Source organism: Amphiprion ocellaris, chromosome 4, assembly GCF_022539595.1.
Source record: "Amphiprion ocellaris isolate individual 3 ecotype Okinawa chromosome 4, ASM2253959v1, whole genome shotgun sequence".
Taxonomy (NCBI): domain Eukaryota; kingdom Metazoa; phylum Chordata; class Actinopteri; family Pomacentridae; genus Amphiprion; species Amphiprion ocellaris.
In genome coordinates this window covers 11,713,432-11,737,882 of record NC_072769.1, presented here as the reverse complement: position 1 = coordinate 11,737,882, position 24,451 = coordinate 11,713,432, and the positions used below count along the sequence as shown (strand labels likewise).

At 39.6% G+C, this 24,451-nt stretch overlaps 1 protein-coding gene across 2 annotated transcripts in view; it reads left to right on the top strand.

The window, feature by feature from the left end:
* The window catches only part of LOC111564240 (alpha-1,6-mannosylglycoprotein 6-beta-N-acetylglucosaminyltransferase B-like), a 161,116-nt gene that overhangs the window by 25,113 nt on the left and 111,552 nt on the right, over nt 1-24,451 (top strand). Inside the window, exons 1-2 of one of the 2 annotated variants that reach the window (XM_055010233.1) lie at nt 17,860-18,471; nt 22,873-22,985. In XM_055010233.1, coding sequence (XP_054866208.1) covers nt 18,404-18,471; nt 22,873-22,985 — 181 coding nt within the window. In that variant the 5' untranslated portion in view covers nt 17,860-18,403. Of the gene's footprint in view, nt 1-17,859; nt 18,472-22,872; nt 22,986-24,451 lie in introns of those variants that run through there. The other variant, XM_055010232.1, reaches the window with a different exon arrangement.

Genomic DNA, 24,451 nt, shown 5'->3' with positions numbered 1-24,451 from the left:
CAGTGAATGATCTCCTTCAACAAAGTCTTCCTTGCAAAAATATGTGTAGATTTTAAAGTTATTGTATTATTTTATGCTAAAAGTCATGCATTTGATGCTGGTACATACTGTAACTAAATTAATGCAATCATTACTCATAAAATGCAGAAAACTGAGTATCTCATGGTCGTCGGTGGAGATTTCAGTCAAGTGTCAATAAACTCAGACTTCCATTTATCTTAGTGAAGACAAAAAAGCTCTTTCAACTTGTCAATGTCACCTTTTGATGGGTGGGCCCCCAATGATCGATCACTCTTGACAGGGGTCCTCCCTCAGAAGTGAGCTTTGGAGCTAGTCATTCAGCTGTCAACTAGATGAAGTGACTGAATTAATTTTATACAATGACTTTTTATTTTTCATGCAGTGCCTACAATGCAATACTGATTACGATATCTGGATTCTTCTTGTATATTTTTCTTGCCTCTGGGTAGCATTTTTAAAAGGATTCATTAAGGAAAGTGTTTCTGCATGCAGGGCTTGTCATGGTCCCGAACAGTACTTGCTATTAACTCATATTTAGAAAAAGGAGTCTATCAATTTTCTGCAACAAACTGAATCATTTACATTATTGTTGGTCATCTTGGGAGCAATAGGACAAAGTAGTTAAAGCAGATATAAGAAAACAGGCTTAAGATGCATGTCAACTATAACATTTATGTTTTTTTTTGTTTACTTCTACATCTTACTAATCTTACTTTTGTAAATATTATGCACTGGTCATAAGCCTTGTCTCTTTGGCTACCCTGTAACACAAAAACAATGCAATTTATGTAGCAACTGGTGGGTGTTTCTGCTAAGGTTGCCTCTTGTCTCCAACCTTGTTTGTAATATTCATGGACAGCATTTTAAGCCACGGTCAGTGTGGGGAGGGTGTTCTGGGTTGGCCACCTCAGAGTTGTGTCTCTGCTTTTTGCTGATGATGTTGTTTTGTTGAATTCATGAAGCCAAGATCTTCAATGTGCAGCCAAGTGGCAAGCAACTAGTTGAGTCTACACCTCCAAGTCTGAGGCCTTGATTCTCTGCCAGAAACCAGTGGATTGCTCTGGTTTGGGAGCAAGTTGCTGCCTCGAGCGAAGAAGTTCAGTATCTCAGGATCTTGTTCTTGAGTGATGCAAAAAAGCAGCATTAGATGGACAGACAGATTAGGGTGACATCAGCAGTAAGGTGGGCATTTAATCTGACTTTTGTGAAGAGAGAGCTGAACTGGTGGGCAAACTCTTGATTTACTAGTCAGTCTTTGATCCAACCTTCAGCTATGGTCAGGAGTTGTGTGTAGTGATGAAAGAATAAGATTGCATATACGAGTGACCGAAATTAATTTCCTCTTCTGGGTGGCAGAGCTCAGCCTTAGAGATAGAGTGAGGAGCTCAGACATCCAGAGGGAGCTCAGACAAGAGTTGCTGCTCCTTCACGTCAAAAGGGAACCAGCTGAAGTGGTTCGGGCATCTGATTAAGATGCCTCCTGGGAGACTTTCTTTGAAGATTTTCCAGGCCTAACTGGAGGGAGACCTTAGGGTGGACTGGGAACTTGCTGAAGAGGATTACGTATCTTATGTGGCCTGAGAACGCCTTGGCCTCCCTCAGGAGTAGCTGGAAAGCGTGGCTAGGGAGAAAAACGTCTGGATTGCCCTTCTTACCTTGTTGCCACAGTGACCTGAACCCAGATAAGCGTATTGAAATGAATGAATAGAAGGATGGATTTATGTAACTAAAACTAGCTAACTGCAGCTAATAAAATCTGTCAAGGACAGCCCAATTTTAGTAACTGGTTTTGACTCTTTTTTTGCATTAAGCAAAGGACAAATTGCCTCAAAGTTACCCTGGATTTCAAGTAGTTATAATTTTCAACTGCATTTGTGCTTTACAAGGACAGTACAGTCAAAGCAACAGTAACTTATATCAGAGGAGAGGAAAGATTGAGCATGCGAGAGAATATTATGAGGGAACTTCTCATCAACAATACATCTCACTGTCACATAACAACAGCCTTGATAACACACATGGACACACACATACACACACAAACACTGTCCTGGGTGAATACATCTCCCACTCAGTTCAATTCTGAAAGGGAAATAAGGGTTGTGAATCTGTCATTTCAAGGTTTGAGCTATCTGCTTTGGTTCCCTTCCATCCATCAGTTCTTCTGCTCCTCTTCCTCTCTATCCTCATCTGCCCTCTTTGTTATGGCTGCTCACCAGAATATATTCACACACTCTGTTTGCCCCCAAAGGGAGACAAACTAGTTGGGAATGTTTTTTCACAGATATGCCTCTGGTGTCTCTACCACTAGTCTAATTTTCTATTTTAATGTAAATGTGATGTTCGCTACAACGTTGAAAGAAAAAAGCGGTTCTAACATTTTTTTGTTTTGTTTTTTCACGTTAACTGCATTTTGCCGGGGCACTTCACAGAGTTGTTTGACTTTGACTCTGAGCATCATAAATATTAAGATGTGCTTCTAAAACAAAATGGACTTGGCTTCAGTTCATAGCTTCCCTACTCTCTGACCCTCTCTCCTTCTGGGCTCATCGTTAGAATAAACCTAAATCCTGCCAACTGACTGATGCCCATGACTGGCCCTTCGAAGCCTGAACTTGAAATAATATTTGACAACCATTTGCATTTCATCACAATGGCTGCTTTAAGGTAATTACTTCATCCGTCTTCTGCAGAGTCAATTAAAAAGACAAATAGTAAAATACTGAATCACTCATAATGGATATTCAAATAATCGTCTGTCTTTGCTTTTGTTAAAAAAAGAGAAGATTTCAGCTCTTTCAGTAGATGAATAAGACCCTGCTGTTTATTCAGTTTAAATCAGAGATCGCCTGCTGTTCACAGACCTGTAATCAACGCTCGTTGTAGGTGGCCATTTTCGAGATGAACTTCTGGTTTTTGATCAGACATTATCAGCAGGCCTAGCAGCACCATTACATTTTCAGTTTCTTCAGTCTCGTATCATGTATATGTGCACAACTAACGTGTAAAACTGGTGTAGCACCACTGATTTACTTCAGTTCTGATAATCTTTGATTAGTTTAAAAACTAAAGATTGTATGGACATTGCAATTTTATTAAAGTCCAGACTGACTCAAATAAATCTTCAAAGAATATATATGACTTTGTTATTATCTTTTTTGACTTTATAATAAGCTGAATTTTGCTAGTGTCGTTAATGTGGCCAGTGTCAGCGAACAGCAGCTGAAGGTTTTTCTCACCCTGTCAATTAAAGCGGACATAAGTACCCTGCTGTTTTAGAGATGATACACTGTGGCAGACTGTGGGTGTCATCATCAATCACATTTCATATTGCTAAATATTGGCACTGATGCCAGAGCTGTGAAATGAAAAGACAAGGATGGATGGGTTGAGTTCCACAGTCAATGTGACCAACTGGGCTACATATAGTTGTGCTGCTGTTGCTTTTACTATTGCACCCTTTTTCTTCTTTATCACGTCCTCTATCCAAGGTTATTATAGTCTGGCATATCTTTTCCACTAGCTCAGCTTTATATTCAGGTTTTGTGTGATTTCAGTCATTTTTCCGATTTTACTTTGTTATACTATTTTTAAATAATGTTGCAGCTAGCTTGTCAGTCAGTTTGTGTGGCCAGTTAATGACTTAGCCTGGATTACAGTTGGTTCATTTAACAGTAGTGAAAATACTAGCTGGTTTACTCCTCCCAAAAATCCTGAACCGAGATGGTTCAAGAAACAGGATTTTTTGTTCCTGTGAAGTTACTGTTGAAAAGAGCTGCTGCTGCAGTTGCAACAGAAACTAAGCCCAAACTGACGTTCACATTTTCTCCAAACAGTTTAGTATTCTATGAGTTACACATTAGTGCTGATGAGGTAGCACATAATGGAGCCTTAAACATTTGGTGAACAAGCTAGCGCCACCTAGTGAACATTTGTTTTACAAGTTTTTTTTTTCTGTAATTGAACAAAACAGGGAAAATATGTAAAATAACACTTGAGGTAAGGCATTCCAATTAAAAACTGTTAATATGTTAATTTTTTACACTGTAGAGACAATCAGTTGGGTTTTGCAAAGACATTTTTCTGGATGCATTTAACATTCAAAAGAACATTTGTGTCAAATGTATTGAAATTCTCTTAAAGAGTTCCTGATATGTGACATTGACAAGAATGGGACCTTTGACCACCCAAAACCCAAACAGTTTATTGTTGAGTCCAAGTGAATGTTTGTACCAGATTTGAAGAAATGCTTTAAGACTTTACTGAAAAAATCATAACCTATTTGATCACATCTGTCAAAGGCATAGAGGTGAAATTACAGTAAATTATGCGTTTTACAGTGAATTTATCATTATTTAACTTAAGTATCCAACATTATTTACATATTTTTTTTCTGTAGATATGAAGGTTTATTTTTGTTGAATGGTGAATGCTTTAATACTATTATTTTGAATGTACACACCACTAAAATCTATAAAGTTGACAGAATAATCCAGGTAAGCTTAGAGTCATTACTTGCTTTTGACAATATAGTGTTTTTCTCTTACTTTTCCCAAGATTTTCTATTTTCCCAGTAAAAGTGCGTGTTTTCTACATCTTGTAGCAGTAAAAATTACAGTTATGCTCCATTTCTTAGGGTAATTCAACTACTATTATATATTATTTTACATATTATGGTACTTTACTGTTGCTATTTTACAGTTTTTACAGTATTTTCTGCAAACATTTTTACCAGTGTGAGCTCAAAGCATCTCTACATGTGACGGGTGATTTCCTTTGTGCTTTCACTCTTGCATGTGCTTGAGAACGTCTGTGTTTGACATAACATTTATTTTATTCAGCAGAGGCTGATTTTATGTTGACTTTCAGTATTGTCACAAAGTCTTGTTGGTTTTTGCTTCAGGCTACAGCAATATTTGATATATATTTTAGTTTGAGATTAGAATAATCAAATAATCCCACATCTCTGCTGTTGTGTTAAGCATAAAACAGCAGGACTTCTCTCCGCTCCAGTAACCACATGCAAGTAACACCTGAACTCATTTTCTCACAGCGTTACAAAGTGATTGTGACTCTCTGTGCACATCTACTCTCTAGATTTATGAGTCTTGTTTCGGCTGGCGAGGGAATGAGAATGAAATTGGACACATTTATACAGTGCTGTGTAAACAACAGAGTGAAAAACAATGCTTCAACAGGGAAGCGTCCCTCTGTCTCGCCCTCAGACAAAATGCACACAATTGTATGTCCACTAGTTTTAGTGTAGAATTTCTGTTGCCGCTTATGGGCACCCAAAATTGCCAGCGTGGCGTGCGAGATGACGCCAGCAGCTGAAACCTCCATGCTGGTGATTCATTGCTTTAATCACTGTGGCTCTCCAATCTCTTACGAACCATTGCAGGGCCTGACACATCACTGCCTTCTCCGAGCCCTCGCGCTATGTGTCCTGCTTAGAACAGTGTGTCTACACGTGTTGACAATTAGATATTGGGGGTACAGGGTTGTGTAGAGCTGGAAAATACAGAACAGCAGCAGAGGTGGAGCTGCTGGTAAAACTGGAGATCTTACATGAGATGATGGTGGTTTTCCTTCACACCTTGTAAGTCCTTGATCCCATCTGGCCCCATCACTGAGTATTGCAAAAATTAGAGAAATAACCATCCTATAGGTTGATGTGAATTTTATTTGATCACATTTAAAAAAAGAATAGTTTTATCAAGTTTCAATTTTCTCCCCTTTTTCCCTGTGTTCACCTCAGTGTGTGAAAGTAAGAGTGGTCATAACATTATACCCAGAGCACAAGGGCAACCTTTATAATCCTCCATTTATTCCTTCTTGTGCTGTCTTTTTATTGCTGTGTAAGGTGGTGGAAAGTGGATAGGATCAATGACTTCTCTTTTCAACATTTGCCACCTAAAGCCAGAAACCTTAATGGCTCCAAACTCACCAGTGAATGAAAAAGTTCCAAAATATGTTACTGCTTTACTGCGAGAGGGCTGAACTGCAAGTGAGTAGCAAAACCATATTCTGCTCCTTATTTCTGTCAAGACTGTAAAATGCATGAAGAGACCCGGATGGTGTCTGGCTACAGTAGCCACTGCGACCCTATTTGAGTGAAACCGAAGGAAAAGAAGCCTTACTGACTGTAATGATTCACTGTCAGGGTGCACGTGGATACTGACTTGTACTATGGGAAGAAGGATGTTTGATGGCTGAGGAAGTCATTCTGGGACTCATCTCATGTAGGGATAAGAGATTCATGTGAAGTCAATTCCAAAACGATGTGACTGTTCAATCGCTCCCACTCCTGAGGTTTCTGGTTAGCTTTCCTCATTTGCTCTTTCACACCAGTTATTTTCTGAATGTCCATGAATGCTCTCTCCCGTATTATTTTCAAAAACAAAAGCAGGACAGTAAATTACACACAGATGTACTGATGGTTTATAGTGAGTATAAACTGTTGAGATGTGGCACTAGAGGAGGTAAAACAGTTGCATGTAGGGGCAGCAGTAGAAAGGCTGAGGAGCAAAAAGATGTTAGAAATAATTTTTAAAAATGGTCTGTGCAGTGTGTTCTTGTTGTATAAGAACATTGTAAACCATATGTACACAATGTGCAGACTATATGACAAAAGGTTTTTGAACACCCCAACATACAGTCATCTGCGTTTGCTGAAAATCTCACTCCAAAACCTGTAAATCAAAATGCTGTTAAAAGAGCCTCCATTCCTTTGAGCTTTTGAAATGTATTTCCCTTCAGATACAACAGTATTAGTGAGTTCAGCACCGATTGTGTTTGATGAAGCTTGACTCAAAGTCAGTCTTGCAATTCATCCCAGCGATGGCAGATCAAGTTCAGGACAATTACCTGTGTTTGGACATCATTTCTGTATGGATCTTGCAGTGTAAATGGAGGGGGTGTTGGGCTACGCAGAGAAAAGGTTGACCACAAAATAGGAAACATTAAAGGGACTATTCTTGTTAAATAAAATAAGGCTCCAAACCATGATGCAAAACTCTATAAAAAGTTAAACAAAAGTTTAACTCGTATTATATACTGGTAATTTATGCATAATTACCTGGGTTGCCTCATTTCATTTAGAATATATTTACTTCTACCCACTGACTGAAGGAAAGAAGCAATTAGCCACAGAGCATAATGAAGAGGAGAGGGGAGAGGCTCCCTAATTTTAACTTGTTATGTACCGCCAGTAGTTGGCTGCACTAGTATGCTTAGTTTGAGATAGTCAGAGAGAGATTTTCTTTTTGGATCACGATGAGGGGATCAGCTCTCTTCTGTCGCTGAGAAGATGCAGTTGGGAGTTCGTCGTCATCTTTGTGCATTCCATCCTTGCACTGCTGTCACAAAATGGGACTGCAGGTCTGTCAGTCACAGTGTCAGCATTAGGGCCCTCAGTGGCCCCTGCAGCCCTTTCCCCTTTGGCATTGCTTAGTGTCGATGCTACACTCAGATGACTGCTCCTTTCAGTCTGAGGACTGCCGGCTGTCAAAACAGCATGCTCGACAAAAGTGACTGCATGAAGGGAGATACTGTTTTAAATATTAATACAAAGGTAATATGGTTCAACAAAATACCATTGTTACATTTTACTGTAATATAAATTCCAAATTTCTGTTATTATTGAGGCCACGTGTGAAAACAGTTTCTTAGTTCAGTTCAACTTTTTTTCTAACCATGTACTTCAGCAGTCTTGAGTTTCAAATGCCTCCTTTAACTCATTTTTTTTATATGATGGAATCATTAAAACCCATGCGTCTTTGTCACAAAACAACAATCATGCATTTTGCTTTTTTTTGGTAGATTTATTAAAGGTCTTCTGGTAATATGACACAATCTGCTGTAAATATATATGCTGCAACTTGAATGATCAGTTTTGGTGATGTAGAAAGATGTTTTAATCAAATTTTCTTATTGATATGTCCTCTTAACTACTCATGAGCGTTTCCAATTGACTACAGCTGGTGACTCCTCTGGGCGTCAACCATTCTGTTAAAAAATTTTATAGACTAGTGAGATAAAGATGAACCTTTACCAAAGTGATGGAAAGGCTAAAGTTTGGAGAAGGAAAGGATCTGCTCATGATCCCAAACATACAAGCTCATCTGTGAAACACAGTGGAGGTAATGTCATGGTTTGGGCTTGCAGGGCTTCTTCTACGACGGGTTCATTAATCTTCATTGATGCTGTAACACATGATGGCAGCAGCAAAATGAACTCAAAAGTCTACAGAAACATTTTGTCTGCCAATTTAAAGAAAGATGCAAGCAAACTGATTGGGAGATCCTTCATCGTGCAGCAAGATAATGACCGAAAACACACTGTCAAAACAAGAAAGAGTTCATCAGGGACAAGAAGTAGAAGACGTTAGACTGACCAAGTCAATCTCCAGACTTTAACCCTATAGAGCTGCATTTTACCTGCTAAAGAGGAGACTGAAGCGAGTAACCCTCCCAAAACAAACAACAACTGGAAGAGGCTGCAGTAAAAGCCTGGAAAAGCATCTCAAAACAAGAATGCAAAAATTTGGTGATATCAGTGGGTCACATGCTTGATGCCGTTATTGCAAGCAAAGGATTTGCAATTAAATATTAAGTCTTATTTACTTTAATCTATTTAAAGTCTATCTGTTCCAATACTTTTGCTCACATAAAAAATTGGTGTTCTGTTACAAATAATGCTAACTTCTAAGCTGTGTATCACATCCACATGTAAATACCTGGAAATAAAAGCTGGAATGTTGATCTCTTGTCACATATTATTCATCTTTTGATGTCAAACCCAAATGTTTTCAGTCTACAGCAAAAGGAATTGGCCTCACTGTTCCAATACTTTTGGAGGGGAGTGTATATATGAACATATACAAACATACGTAAACATTATGTGGCAACAGAGGTAGTCAGCAAAATTATTGCAGAAGTATATGTCAACTCAAAAACATGGTCTTCATGGTAAATTTGAAAACAAATGCTGTCATATTAGTGCTACAGGTTATTATGGGATAATCCATAGGGCAAGGGGACACGCAATTTTACTCAAGTTTGCTAATCTTTAAGTGCTCTGTCTGCACGCTTTGTCCTGCTTCATGTGGTCAGTCCTGTGTACTTAAAGTTTAAAGTAAACAACAATATATTGATCCTTGCTTGAAACTCTGAGGGAAATCAAATAAGGTCTTTTGCTGAAACGTTTAACAATTTGTTTAATCAAATTATTTGATTAATGAACTTTAGCTTCGGTCTGTTTTGAGAGAAGTTTCATCTATTTCTAAATCCCACAGCAACTCAAAAAGGGACAGTGTGTTCTCACACTGCGTAACACTGCACTATGATCTCCGCATGTTTGTATATGAGTAGCTGTGTGTGTGTGTGTGTGTGTGTGTGTGTGTGTGTGTGTGTGTGTGTGTGTGTGTGTGTGTGTGTGTGTGTGTGTGTGTGTGTGTGTGTGTGTGTGTGTGTGCGCGTGCGTGCGTGTGTGTGTGTGTGTGCGCGCCCGTGTGCACGTGTCAAACCACACGAGCAAAAGAAGTCAATCTAGAATATAATGAAAATGCAAATTGTCTCTCTCGTGTCGACCTGTGCTGTCAATCAGCATCACAATACTCCATCACCTTTCAACCTCTCACAAAACGGTCCACAATCAGCCCAGACGTGACTGGGACAAATCACCCCACTAAGCCATTTCCATCATTCATTACAGATAAATCAATCTCCCTTATTGTTATCTTCTGTCCTCATGTCCATTCCCCATTCTTTCATTGATTTCTGTCATCCTTCCATTTGTCTGCACTGCTTTTGTCTTTATCCCTCTCTTTCAACAGTTTCCCTCCATCCCATCCAGAGGTAGTGTTTTGTAATTGGTATAAAAAAAAGTTGTTGACATAGAAAGAAAAAAACAACAACAAACGATCCAGCTGGAAGTGAACTGGATGATTAAAGATTAGTAATTAACTCCAGGCTCTGTTTTCAATTACAGTTCAGAGGTAATGGATTGTTTTTTGTTTGTTTGTTGTGACCTGGTCCAGACTCCCAATTAGCCTCGTCTTTGTTTGAGGCCGCAGAGGTTGAGGTGGAAGGAGTTAGTTTGTAACACAAAAGCTAAGCTGGGCTAAATGAACAGGAGACTGATTTCATTGGTTGGTCTTATTTCCTCGCTTTTGTTCCTGAAGTTGTCATCTCCTGTGGAGGAGATGTACAAAAGCATATACAGATCAATACCGTAGCAAAATTGTAATCCGTGTTAGTGAAAAAGTCAGAAATGTGAGGGATTTGTGTTGTGGTGTAGATCAAGGACTTTTAACAAGACTAGACTGTAATTTTTCTGGCAAAATACTTGAGATTCAGCAACAGGTATGAATTCTGTCGTACATCATGCAAGACAAAAACAAAGTGTAATGTCTGTTAAGAAACTCGAGTTTTTAAACCTGCAATAAATTACTTTTATGGCTACTTGGGGGCTGCAGAAACAGACTGTAAATTCAGCTCTAATCACCTTCTTAGCAAGCATTTGTCCATTTAGGCCGACATTCAGCAGATGTATAGATAATGAACATTAGCATGTATTTGGAGTTGTGTTTGTGGTAAACCTCTAAAACAAATAGTTGCTAAATGTGTCCCTGTGTTTACCAAGCAGCTAACATAATCTGTTTATTTGGTGCTAGACAAATGTGTTGAGTCATTCCACACAAAACAACTCACGCTGCAACTGAAAAGGTCGAAATAAAAGTTAAAATGGTAAACTTGTAAGCAAGAAAATTACCTAAAAACATCAACTATGACCTTATGTCAGCACAATGTCCTGTAGAGCTGATGGGAAAAGCAGATCTGAGGGTTTTTAAAGGTCTCACTGTGAAATAGTATAAAAATAGTGATTTGAGCTTCTTTTAATAAATGCACAAATGGTGTACATGTCACATGTAGGTTGAATAAGCTTTGGGCCTCCTTAATCATTCTTCCTATACAAAGTGTGAAGCAATACCTTCAAGTTGTGCGAACATTATGAGCTAAGAAGGCAGCATTTGTTAAGCGCAAAAGTGCATTTCAAAGTTGAGGTGAAGCTAGTATGAGGCCACAGCAGTCATATTCATTACAATCATGGTGACGAGGCACATACAAATAAATGCACACGCAATAACAAAATTTCACCATTACAATCAGAAATTAAATTAAACCTTGAAATTATTTATGACGTGGTGCACAATAACAAAAAGTAGATTTTCCTAATATCTTAACTCCATCCATATATTTTGGTGGTCTATGAGCACATATGTAACTTTTCAAGATAAAAGACTGAGATATAGATGGGAAATTTTTATAATATAGCTTTATATATAAAGCTACCAACTCAATTTGTCTGACATATTGAGTTCATTCATTCATGTAGCTGTGTGTATGTTTATTATCAGTGTTTTGTCCTGACAGGAAACTTAAACATGACAACCCGGCTGCATCACTTCACCAAACTATAAGAAAACAGTATGAGGATAAACACAAAGAGGAAATTACATACTGAAAAGATGTTGAAATGTAACCATTCAGCTTAGCTAAGGCAAACAGCTGAAGTCATATATTATCTTTTGTCCCATTATTGCAGAGAACAAGGACTTTGGAAATCACAGATGAGCACCACTGACAGTTCTTTTATAGAACTTATGACACATCAGTTTTCTATTCAGACATGCCTGAAGAAATCTGATTTTATCCTGTGAATATAGAAGATAAGGTGAATCTCTGAGTGCAGATACCTGCTGTTGCACTGTGCTGGACAGGTCAGCTGTTTAAGGCTTGTGGTTTTCTTGGCCACACAGCAGTTAATGGTGACACAGCAGGGGTTTGTCTTTGACTATTGATGAAGACATCTGTGCTGTTTATTTGGTTGTAGTCAGAGATGTGATAGGACTTGACATTTCAACCATATCTTTTATTTTTTGATTTTGTACATAGGAACTAGCCCATATATTTATATAAATGTTTTGATGTGTGTCTGTCTAGATGTTGTCTTTGTTTTGTGTTTAAGCCACATTTTAAGACCTGCAACAGTGAGGACATTAAATTAGATTAGGTCTGTAAGGGTGTGAGGCATTGATATGCAATCTGTCTGTGTAATCAGAGTTTGATCTCAGTTCTCATCTTAGCTCATCTTGTGACAGCAGCTTACCTTTATGATGACCTGCATAAATCACTTGATCAGAATCACATTTTGTTGAGGAAACTCCTCTGACACTTTGTTCCAATGAGATGCAGTTCGAAATGAGGAAGTGGCTGTGACCTTTTCTGCCACCAGAACCAGAAAATCTATTTATTCTGTTGTCCTGATAAACAGCTTCTCGATTAGGTCACACAAAAAGGTCAGCAACATGTAATATAATGCAGGTTTCACCATCGTTTGTAGATAGCCAGTGCTAGTCAGTTGATGGGACCTTTTTCCAATTAATTTGAAGACAAGTGTTGAGATTTTCAGTAAGAAGCATTTTATATATATATATATATATATATATATATATATATATATATATATATATATATATATATATATAAATAAAAAAAATTTATTTACAAACTAAAAGCAAATATTTGCAAGTGAGTCTTGTAGACTGAGATTAAGTGAGGATCACTTTATTACACATAATACTATTCAGCGTTGATTAGTTTTAGAATCATTCATCGAATTGTGTTTGTTTTTTTTTATGCCCTTCTTATTAGATTTTCAGATTTGTGTTGCTTGGTCTAAGTCAAGTAGTGAAAATGATGCTTGAGATAATCCATTGACATTTGCAAGCTAAAGGGGATTCCTAAACTCTCACATACCACCAAGATAATCAGTACCGATCATCCATTGCATGTCTGCTCAGACTGCAAACAGTTTAGAAGCATCTGGCTGCCAGCTGTGTGTTTGTATGTCTGCCTGTAGCATCATCCGGTTTGTGTGCATTCAAACAGGAAAAAAAAATGCATAGACAAGTAGCTTTGGAAAATGAAGCAATTTAATCGGCTCAAAATAGCAGTTCATTCTGAAAAAAGCCAGTAAACAAAATATTACAGTGATGGACAAACTGTCCGTGGAACACGAGAGTGAGTCAGCGAGCTCTGCTAATATCTAATGGACTTTCTTTCAGGCGTAATAAATTATGACATTATGAGCTTCTCTGCTTTTCTCAGATTTAAAATATCTTTAATTCACAAATGTACAGAAGAGATACAGAAAAAGGCAAGTCTTGAAATGAGACAATTTCTTTAATTCCATCTATCCATCCATCCATCCATCCATCCATCCATCCATCCATCCATCCATCCATCATCTATACACCACTTTGTCCTTATTAGGGTCATGGGGGAGCTGGAGCCTATTGCAGCTGACTTGGGGCAAAGACGGGGGACACCGTGGACAGATCACCAGTCTATCACAGGGCTACACAGAGAGACAGACAAGCAAAGAATCACCAATTAACCTCAGTATGTTTTTGGACTATGGGAGGAAGCCAGATGTACCCAGAGAAAACCCATGCATGCACAGGGAGAACATGCAAACTCCATGCAGAAAGATCCCTGGAAGGCCAGGACGCAAAGCGGGGATCTTCTAGCTGCAAGGCAAAAGTGCTAACCATTACACCACTGTGCCCTCTTTAATTCCAGTCTTACTTAAAAATTTAGTGCTGTTCCACAAGTACAATATCTTTGTAACTGAACTGAAAGATTTTTCATACTTTTTATAGCTTATAAACAAGGTTGCATGTGCTGTCTTGCCATCACATGAAAGCTTGTGTACAATCAACAGTAACTGAATCACACACACATTGTGAGATTCCATATGAGACCAGTTCCCACATTTTTTTAGGGTCATTACTCCCGTTTGCAAGGAGAGTTGGTTGAGGCAGAAATCTGATAACAACTTTGTGCATAAGATGAAAGAAGCTCTTGTGAAAAAGAACAGATGAAGCAAAAGTCTCTCTATGGTCTCCTTTACTTGTCCCTGTCTGGTGGATAGTGTTCCTCTTCTACTATAGTCATCCATCCCATAAGAAAATGTGTTAAGTATAACATATAAAAGTAATGCTGTCTTTTCATCTTTCTTTCACTTGCTTTGTTCATCTTTGTGTGTGTTTGTCTGTGTGTTTGGGTCTTACAGCTCCCTTTATATTCTGCAGAGTTGTGCTTCAGTACAGTTATTTATGTGTTTTGCTTCCTTAGATCTCCTTTGTTTTATTTTAGTCTCTTTTCAAGTGCTTTTTGATTATTCATTTTTTAAATTTCAAATGACTTTGCACAATTTTCATTATAAATATGCTCTGATTTGGGGAATTTAGTCTGAAAAGCCACAGACGCTGCAGAAAACAGCAGCTATGATCATATCTATCTACTATCTAGTATAGTCGGAAAGTGTCCAGTTTTCCCCATTTCTGGTGTTTTGTTTCCCCCCTCGCCAGTGTTTCTCATTGTTTTGTTCCCCGTTTGTCATCTGTCTGGGTGTGGCTTGCTGTCAATCATCTCCGGCAGGATATCCACCCTTGCTCTTCCCTCCACTCTCAGGTCTCGCTCTGACAAGTTAATGTTCTTCATGTTTCTTGACTCCTGGTTAACCCGTGTCTCCTTGCCCGGTTTGTCAGCCTGCCTGCCTGCCTGCCTGCCTTCTCAGTTGCCTGCCCACATCACCCAGCTCAGCGCCATCCCTCTGCCTAGCCAATAACCCTGCTAACCCAGGCAGACACACACGCTTTATCCTCTGTCAGCCACAACCACTGAACAGTACTGCTTGGGCTCTCAACCGTCTCTGGCCCACTCATCCTTTACATCTCACATTCTCAACCTCAGTATTAAACTGTGTTAAGTTGGCATTTGTCTCCAAATCTGCTGCATGCGACAGAGAGATCATTACATTCTGTGTTGGATCCCATCTGAAACTGAATATTGATTGGTCTTTGGCTGCGACAGTATTTTCTTCTAATTTGCAAAACTGTCATATTGGCAATAGATTTGGTTGGTTGTATAGGCCTGCAGGACATAGTAACCATAGCATTAGGGTATATACAATTTTAGGGTATATCCAAAATTGGCATTGGCTGCAGAAGTACATTATGCAAAGCCTGTAAGCAAATAAAGTAATATATCAACAGGATAAATTACACATTATGTTTATGCGTTATTCCCATGGCCTGGAACTGACTTTGTGATCATCAGTACCATTTAAGATATCTATCAATTCCTGCAGGCCACCAGTGAGCTTAGTGGGAAACCCATTTATAAGCATCAACAGAAACAAAGCAATGAAAATCCAACAACACCAACTGTGCAGCTCAGAAAGTGTTGTGAACATCGGGAGTAGCTTTTGTTTTTAATACAGATTTCCTGCTTTTTCTGTGGCTGCAGTGGCTTTACAGATGCTGCTGGTTCGCTCAGCCTCAGGCTACATTCTGTTTTAAGGTAGACAGCTCATTAACAATAGTGACAACTGCTTCTGGGGGAACTTATCCAACCGAGGGAAAGGCGGAGTGGACTTTCAAAAGCTGCATATTAGAGCTGTGAGCCTGTGACACTTTCACCACTGTAGAATTTGGCTGAAAACAATGTAGTTTTCTGCTGCAGGGGGCCAACTTAGCCCTTTTAAAAATGCAAATATTGTACAGACAGATTATCCAAATGATTTCTTAAAAGTGGGCAGAGTGGGCCAGAGAAAATGTCTATATTTGCTATTTTAAGAGCCTGAAGTGAGGTGATGCCTCATGCCGTTGGGTATTTTCTGAGTCTGACAGAATGCTTTTGAACTTCAGTGATTTCGGCTTCTGTGTGTGCAGCATGTGGACGATTATGTCTACATGTGTGTGTCCTTCGGCATTTGCGTGAGCCAAGTTGCCTTCTGCACACACACACACACACACACACACACACACACACACGCACAAACACACACACACACACACACACACACACATGCACACAGAGGCACTCCCACACACAGACACATATACACAAGGTGTAAAACTCCCATGTTTGCCCAGCGGATTCCCGCTGATAGAGCAGAACAATTCCCACAACCCGCAGAGAGGGACAGCCTGCATGGGCGGTGGGCTGTCAGTCAAATCCACATGTACAAGTGCAAGTGATGCATGAAGGGAGTTTGAGATTTTGCTGTCATCTCCAGTCTGGTCCCCTGCAGATCCCCCCCAGCCCCCCTTCTCCCTCCATTTCTGCTCCAATGCTCTGCTGGCCACAAAGTCTGTAAAAAATCTGTGCTGAGACTAAAACTGACTGCACATCATTTAAAATAAGGTGGTGTAGAGTTGCAGCTTGGGTTGCTCTCTGTTTGCTAATTCTGTGTAAGTTGTGTGTTGTATGGGTGTACAGTGTTTAACTATGTGGCCAGTGTGGAAAAGGAAAAGAGAAGAGAAAATGCTCATTATACTGTATCTCAGTCTCTCTTGAAAATTTGTTTCTCATACATTTCTACTTAGGGCTGCTATTGTTAGTCCTGCAGTACCACAACCTACCGCTAGATGCCGCTGATGCATCCTGAACAATATCGCTGTCCGTGGTGCTGAAATGCTTCCCAACAGGGCTCCACATGTTAGTCAATGGCAGCCACAAAAACACAGTCACAGACTGCATCATAACACGCCAAGACTAAAGAATCACAAGTCAGCCCACACTTATTTTAAAAACAAACACAACCTGCAGAATACACCTGAAAAAGTCAGTCATCAAAAGGAAAGCATAGACTGCACAGGAGAAAAAGTACGCCATAGTGAAGGGTTTTACTCATAGCGAGGCGAGAACAAGGAAAGTTGAGGTTTCTGAGCGGTGCTTGAGTGCTTTTCCTGTCACAACAGAAGTTCAAATTTAAGAGTCGTAAATGGCGCCATGCAGAGGCGAATGCGACGGCGGAGGCTCCGACCAGCCGGCTCTGTCAGTCACCGTGTCGCTGAACCGGCGTTAAGTCACACATGAGAAGCTGCAGTGAGACAGGAAGTTATGGGAATCTTCTCCCAAATAAAAGAAAAAAATACTATGGTTTGAGTCCTGATTGCCCCATTAGGTTATTGTGCCATTGGAATCGATTACAAAAACCTTTTAACAGGTCTTTATTATGCAGGCTACAGTTTCCAGTATAGGTTTGTCTCATGCACAAACCAGAACTAACATAACAGTAATAATAATAAAAATAATAATAATTATAATTATAAAAACGATAATAGTTTTAGCTTTTTGTCACATTTATTATCAAATCTATGTTTAGTTATATAGTTATTTTTGTTAACTCTTTCTTGACCAAACTATAGGGTTATATAATAGGATACAGACGTTAATGCTGATAGTGGTTTATTTAAAATGAAAAAAAGAGGGCTGACTATAAAAGGGCAGATTTTGCGATTTGAAGGTTGTGCCATTTTCCATTAACAGTAGAAACAGTCCCTGCTCAACAAGACTGAGCAATTTCACACACATACGCACGCACGCACACACACAGACACACACACACACACACAGACACGCACACACAAACCCCTCAAACTCACATACACAAATCTCCTGTTTCTTTCGTTTGTTTTTTGTTAGTTTTTCTTGTTAATATGGATTTCTGTGTCGTTTTCCGTCATAAATAGAAATAGTCTCAGTAAGGCTATTAGCAATTTCACATGGAAAAAATCACAAACATAAATTAAAGATGTATTTTTAATTGTTAATTTATTTAGTTTTTTTGTTTTGTTTTTTTGTGTTGTTTCCTATAATTATTCCAACTCGTCCCTGCTCAGCAAGGCTATTATTTTGAAAAGACTACCCGGACGTTCATGACTGAATTAACTCTAACTTGACCGTGGAGACGTGAACGACTTGACTGCCTGACTGGCCTCACTCGCTCTGTCTTCGCTGCGAAGTTAAAACGAAGCTGCCTCCCGTCTTTATTTTGCAATCCTCCAGAGAGAAAGCGCAGATATTCAACCGACTCACACGTTTAACTCAACATATTTTCCCCCACAACGCCATTTTTTCTAAATTTTATTTTGTTTCGGGGTGACTCTACATCGGATATGACTCCAGCGGTCGACACAACCGGCGGCGACTTCTTCTTCTGTTGCTCCTCTTCTCCCCCTGATTCCCCGTTTTCTCTTGGTATAACGCTCTAAATGACATTTCCGCACACGGATGAGGAGACTTGCTGAATGAAACTTTCTGCCGTTTCTCCCGGATGACCCAAGAAGCGCTGATGGGAGCAGCTTTTATCCACAACAAGCGAGTTGATTGCGGCTGGATCCTCTGGATGGGACGCAGATAAAAAAAAAAAAGAAGAAGCAAAAAACAAAACAGAAAATGTTTGGTCACGTCAACTTCCAGGTCGGGAGGTTAACAACAATGTCAGGGGTCGCTCGTTTTGGGAAATGATTACTGGCAGCACCGACGGTAAAATAATGGTCAGAAGATGTCTAGTAACGTTCAAACCATTCAGGTAAGAGACAAAGAGCTGAATCTGTGCACAGTTTCCCCTCCAGCATTGTCTGTATTGTAGCTGCACATATGTTTCCCTCACACACATGTCCCAAAACTGTGAGACGCAAAGCGTTGACAAATTCCTCTAATGGGGCAACGTGTAAATACTGTAGAGCCAAGGTGCGCTCACATGTCACTCATCCAAACACCCACACAGCAGATGCTTCCCTCGCTCTTCCAGATGAATTAGATCCAGATCCATATGGATAAAGAGGCAACACGCAGCTGTAAATCTGGCTGCTGTAAATAAACCTCCACAACTCCAGCTTCCTCCTCGCTGCATGGATGGCTCCATTATGCTTTGTTTGAGGACACAAATGAGAAAACTGGCAGGGATTTCCTTGCACATGTTAACCACATGAGGAGTTGAAACCTCACAGTCCATTGCATACCAATGCTCTGCTAACCAGCTTCATGCTTGATGCACTGATACATAAAGACCCTGAGGAATTACATGATTTAAATCTTTAAATTTATGAATATTTTCCCAATTTTAGCTCAGCACTGGTGTTCAAAGCTGGAGGATGTCCACAGCTGGTTGCCAAACGGTCACATTGTATCTAATTTCCAACCACTGTTGTATAGTGGGATGGAGCAGCGGTGCAAAAGCGCTATTACAATCGTACCGCACCTGCTGTCTATTCAGTAATGTATTCAATTAAGCAGCTTTTTGTTAAAGAAAAAAAAGTACAGGCAATGAGAGGCTGTGGTAATGTAAATGACACCAGATTACTAGATTAGAGCTTGTTTTCAGGATGGTTTTGCCTTTGTTTAATAGCGTTTGACAGAAAATAATCGTGAAAGCACAAAGAGAGATAAAGTTCTGGTGTGGAGTTTGCATTACAGATCACTGTAAAGAGTAAATGCATACTAAACCATACTTTCAACAGGACTGTTAATTGACACATCTACTGTGTTGTTGAGTAGAAGTGGCAAAAAGCCCCTGTCTTTATGTAATTAATAGGAAAACTGAAAGCTACCATGCAGCCCGTGTGTCAGGAGATCTGAATCTTCTCCAGGATTTAGGCTACTTTTAGTTGTCAGGAAAAGTTTCTTGGAAAACGCCACAGCTAACACCTACACCACGGCTCCTTCACGGCTGGCAGAACCGCTCTCTCCTCAAAATCATCCACCTAGAGGCAAAATCTGATAAGTCTGTATGTGCGAGGAAGCCAGCTAGCTGATCTCACATCTCTCCCTCTGATCCAATTATAAGGAGCGGAGCATTTACTTTAAGCCTGTTAATTAAAGACTCGTCAGGCAGGACCGAGGCCTAATCCTCTCATATCACCCACCTAACGCCACTTTGGAAAAACGGCTAAATGATAAGAGTAGAGGCGATTGCCCTAGGATGGCACCGGATCAGTTTCTGCACACCCACATGAGCTGAACATATTTTTTCTTTCTTTGTCTTTCCATCAGTCTCTACCTTTTGCAAACATTGCAGCCTTTGTCCTGTCTTCACACAGAAATTATTTGATTACCGAAAAGAATAGATGACAAAAACTTTATGGTTACCCATAAAATCAACCAATTTTCTCCCCTGCCCTCTGTGTGACCCTTTTCTCTTTTCAACCTGCCACTGAGCCACTTGTGTTTTTCTCACTGTAATAACACAAAGGCAATGAAAAGCAAATAATGGTGCAGCTGACGTGTATAACTTGCCCTAGATCAGGTCAGTGATTTTAATTTGGATCTTTACCTTCACTTGGCTTGTTGACTAGATGGTCGTACAGTGAGAGCATAATCCATGCAGGTGAAAGTTGATGTCAAATAATCCCTTGATTACAATGATTACATATGATTGGATCCACATCAGCTACTGTATGGCTGCGCTCTGGTCCTCTGACAATGATAGAGCCATTCTAATACATTCCACAATATGCCTGGAACAGATGGGGAGAATATTTTATTATTTCATGATATTTCAGTTTGCTGGGGGAGGCAGAGAGGTAAATGAGAGGGCATAGAGAATGAGCATGTGTGGTGAGATACCGGGGCTTTGACATCAAGGCTGCAATCACGGTTTTCCTCTGTCGTTTTTTTATTTCTTGTCTAAATCAGTGGAGCGGTCATTGACATGCTGCTGCTGCAATCCTGATGGTCACAGTGATAATCACATTAACCAGTTGTTTTATAATGTGCTTCTTCCACGAGAAAATTAAGCTAAGGCAACTTGGGAAGCTTCAATTTAACATGTTCTCATGCACAAAGCACTGTTTGTTTTGTTGCAGCCACAGCTCATAATGTAATCTCCCCATTTTGCTTACAAAATATGTGGAAAACGATGATAAATGACCAATTTAACTGTAATGTCAGTTTAGCTGCTTTACTTCTTGCAGGTGATGAGATAGCTGTAATCATGATTGATGCCACCCATTAGACTAAAGCCTTGATTATGATCATTCAGTGTCAATATGTTCAAGAGAATAAAAAGTTCCTCTTAAAGGAGTCCCATCCTTTTGGCCGTCCTTGAATCCACCTGAGTGTATTACAGGACAAGACACATTGGCTCTGTCTTGGAATACAAACTCACCCTGGGGACTTGCCAAACCACCAAAGCTCTATACTTAACAGATTATTCAACATCATCTTCATCCATTTGGGTCAATCAGATCAGTTCAGCAAATGTGCTTTTAAGTGGCCATTCTTCCTCGCTGTTGATAGGAGCTCATTTCTTACGGCTGCATAAATATTAAGGGGGTTTAATTCAGAGGTTTGCGTGACAGGAGCTACTTACAATTCTAGGAATTACTGTCAGATTTCACACACATTCTAGCAAACAGCTCCCGCCTGGCTTCAGAGTGAAAGCAATAGGGATAAATAATTCATTCATTTGTTATGTTAAGATTTAATTTTCCGACCTTGAGTGCAGAAGTTAAGGGTACCTGTGCAAGACTGGCCTGAAATTAAATTTAAGTGAACTGTGATAATTAGATCACAGATCACATCTTTTTTTTACATTTCTACTACAGACATTGCTCATAATATTCTTGATACAATCTATGCCATTTGACCTTCATATTTCTGAGAAATTACAGTGTGTTTACATAAATATATACGATTTAAATAAATCTGTGAAAATGGCTTCAGCAGCTGAACCGAATGCTGTAGTCTTACTTGTTTACTGTCGCGTAAATCTGCCTTTGTGCTGCACTATTTATTCAAAATCTCCCAAGAATATTCCCCTGTGGGGGTTAGCAGTGGAGCAGAAAGAATTTTAAAAGTAGGTCTTGATTTGCTAGTTGTGGAGGCTGACTGGTGTTTTGTCCACTGGATGAGAATCCCACACAGCTTTTCCTCAAGTGTTTCTCCCAAAGTGTCTTGGCATAATTTACGCAGACACAAAAGACCTGATTTTCAACTCTTTGAAGTCAAATATTTGACTCTCTTATGGCTGTCTAACAAGGGGGGAATCGTCACAGAGCCTGATTTTTATTCTTCTCCTCAGAGGTACGGGAGAAAACATCAGATCGGTCCCACAAAGCGGGGTAAAGCAGAATTTTCTATCATGAATCCAGGGACTGTACTTTAGATCTGAGGCCACATTCCAAATGTATTTCAAAATATAATCACCTGAGACCAGCTAAATGCTTTGTCATCCACCAGAACATTTTCCATACGGTGAAGCAGTGACCTGGAAAGCGAATTTAATAACTCAGGATGACACAGTGTACAATAGCTCACACACTGAAGACTGTATTACATCGTACAGTGTTGTTGTTGACCCAGTTTGTGTGCATTTCAGGAAAGCGTAGTGACTGAGAACAGTTTGTTTTTAAGGACTTCATAGTTCTCTACTCTCTTACTAAACACCTTCACATTTCCTTTCCTCCTTGACATGCCTTTTCCTCCCTTCCCCTCTCATATTACATAAATAATCACCTTCGTTTTGGAGCACACTGCTCACCCTTATTCTGGCAGATGTCCTAGATGTTTGCCAAGTGATAACAGCACAACACTAGTGTGTCTCAAGTGCCCTTTTGCTTCAAGATTCCACTTTTCTACATCTTATGACTGCTCTGTTTATGCTCTGCTGCTTGGAATTGCTGCTTGATTTTTCCCGACACTGTTCATTTTCCCCCTCCACATTTTCTTGCATCCTCTTATTTTTCCTCCCTCATTTTTTTTTATCTCTCTGCCAATCATTTTGTCTTGCAAAACCTGTCTTCTATAATTGTTCATCGACATGCATTCCTACTTTTGTCTGTTTCCGACGCCATTTCTCTCTCCCTTACTTCCCACCTCCTCTTCATATATTCCAACTATTCCCCCAAAACATCCATTTACCTGCCCTTCCCAATAAATATGTCACTTCTGTCTCAACTCGTCTTCCTCTCTCCTCCCCCCTGTGTTGCAGGATATTCGTGGTGGGAATAGGCTTCTTCAGCCTGTGCTTTCTAATGACTTCTCTGGGGGGGCAGTTCTCAGCCAAGAGACTGGGGGACTCCCCTTTCACCATCCGCACAGAAGGTACTGACATGTGCTGTATGTGTGTGTGTGTAAACAGTTCCTTTGCTGAGCTAAAATTGCTGTAATGTCACTGCATATTACAATGCTATAACTCTCCGTGGTCCTGCTGGCGCTTCACTGTCATGTGCCGCTTTGTCAAAGCTGCACCACCTGTCACGGGAAAGTACGTATGAAATAGCCCGGTATATCAAGATAAGGCAAAGAAATCATAAAGTAAATGCCATTGCAGAGCCAGAACCAGTGAATTTATAAAACATTACATTCATATACCCTTCAGCTGAAAAGCTGTTCTTTTTTTTAGAGTTGGGTTCAAGTGGAGTCCGTGGTTGTTGAGTGTTGCCACAAGGTCTGAAACGTCAGAACAGAACATATCAAACTTTGGAGTTGCTATCAGGTGATAGCTCTTAATGAACATTTTGATCTGCCTTAAAAAGACTAAACCATTCAGTTTAACGCCTGTTGAATCAGTGGAGTTCTAAGAATTCACACATAGCTGAAACTTTTACGTGTCACAATCACAGTGCTATTTTTTTTTTTTAAACAATTTTCAGTCAATAAATGAGGACGGCAATGGTTGATTGATTAGTTGTTAACCTGAAAAACCCAAATAAACATGTAATTTGCCCGTCTGACCCAGACATACGGCATATTCCTGTTAGATCCCAGTTAACATACAGTAGTAAAAAGTCTTTGGAATGACCTAGTTTTCTGAATGAATTGTGTATTTTAAGTTCATGAGTAGTCTCCTGACAGGAACACTGCTTCATGCAACAATGAAGGTATACACAGTAAACTCCTATGATCTTTAGCTGTTACTCTAGGATTTATTTGTTCCTTAGTGTGCTTTCCTTATTGGTTTTTGGAGCCGTCCTAGCTGGTCTTCTAGGTAGAGTAGCCACAGCACTAAACTGTCTCCATTTATAGTTTGTCCATTGACTGAAGCATAGCTTTAATCTTTTGAGATTGCTTCTTTGTTTCCAACTTAATGCCAACAGTTCTTGATGACAAGTCTTTGGAGAGTCTTTTTCGATGCTTCACATCATCAAATGCTTTTTGTGAACGGCAAACCCAAAATGCTTTTTTTTTTTTTACATGTAAGTTGTTCTTCCATACACCTCCTATCTTTTTTTAATTGACTGAACGTAGCAAATTCCTTAGTTTTTGTTGATGTCATTAGCAAGCGGGGTTCATTTACTTTTTTCAACCAACACTGCAGTTTGGTCAAGAATAATGCAATAATTTGTGTGTTACCAGACAAATGCTCAACTAAATCTGAATGATTTCTAAGTGATCACTTATTGTTTTCTTTCCACCGTATACCTCAGCCTGGTATTTTTTCCCCGACAGACATAACTGTTAGATAAATATGACCTTAAAAAGCAAAAATTTCCACATTACTGCACACAGCACATTGGTTATTGCACTTTTATTGCATGGACAGGGAAGCCTTTGTCCAGCAAAGCCAT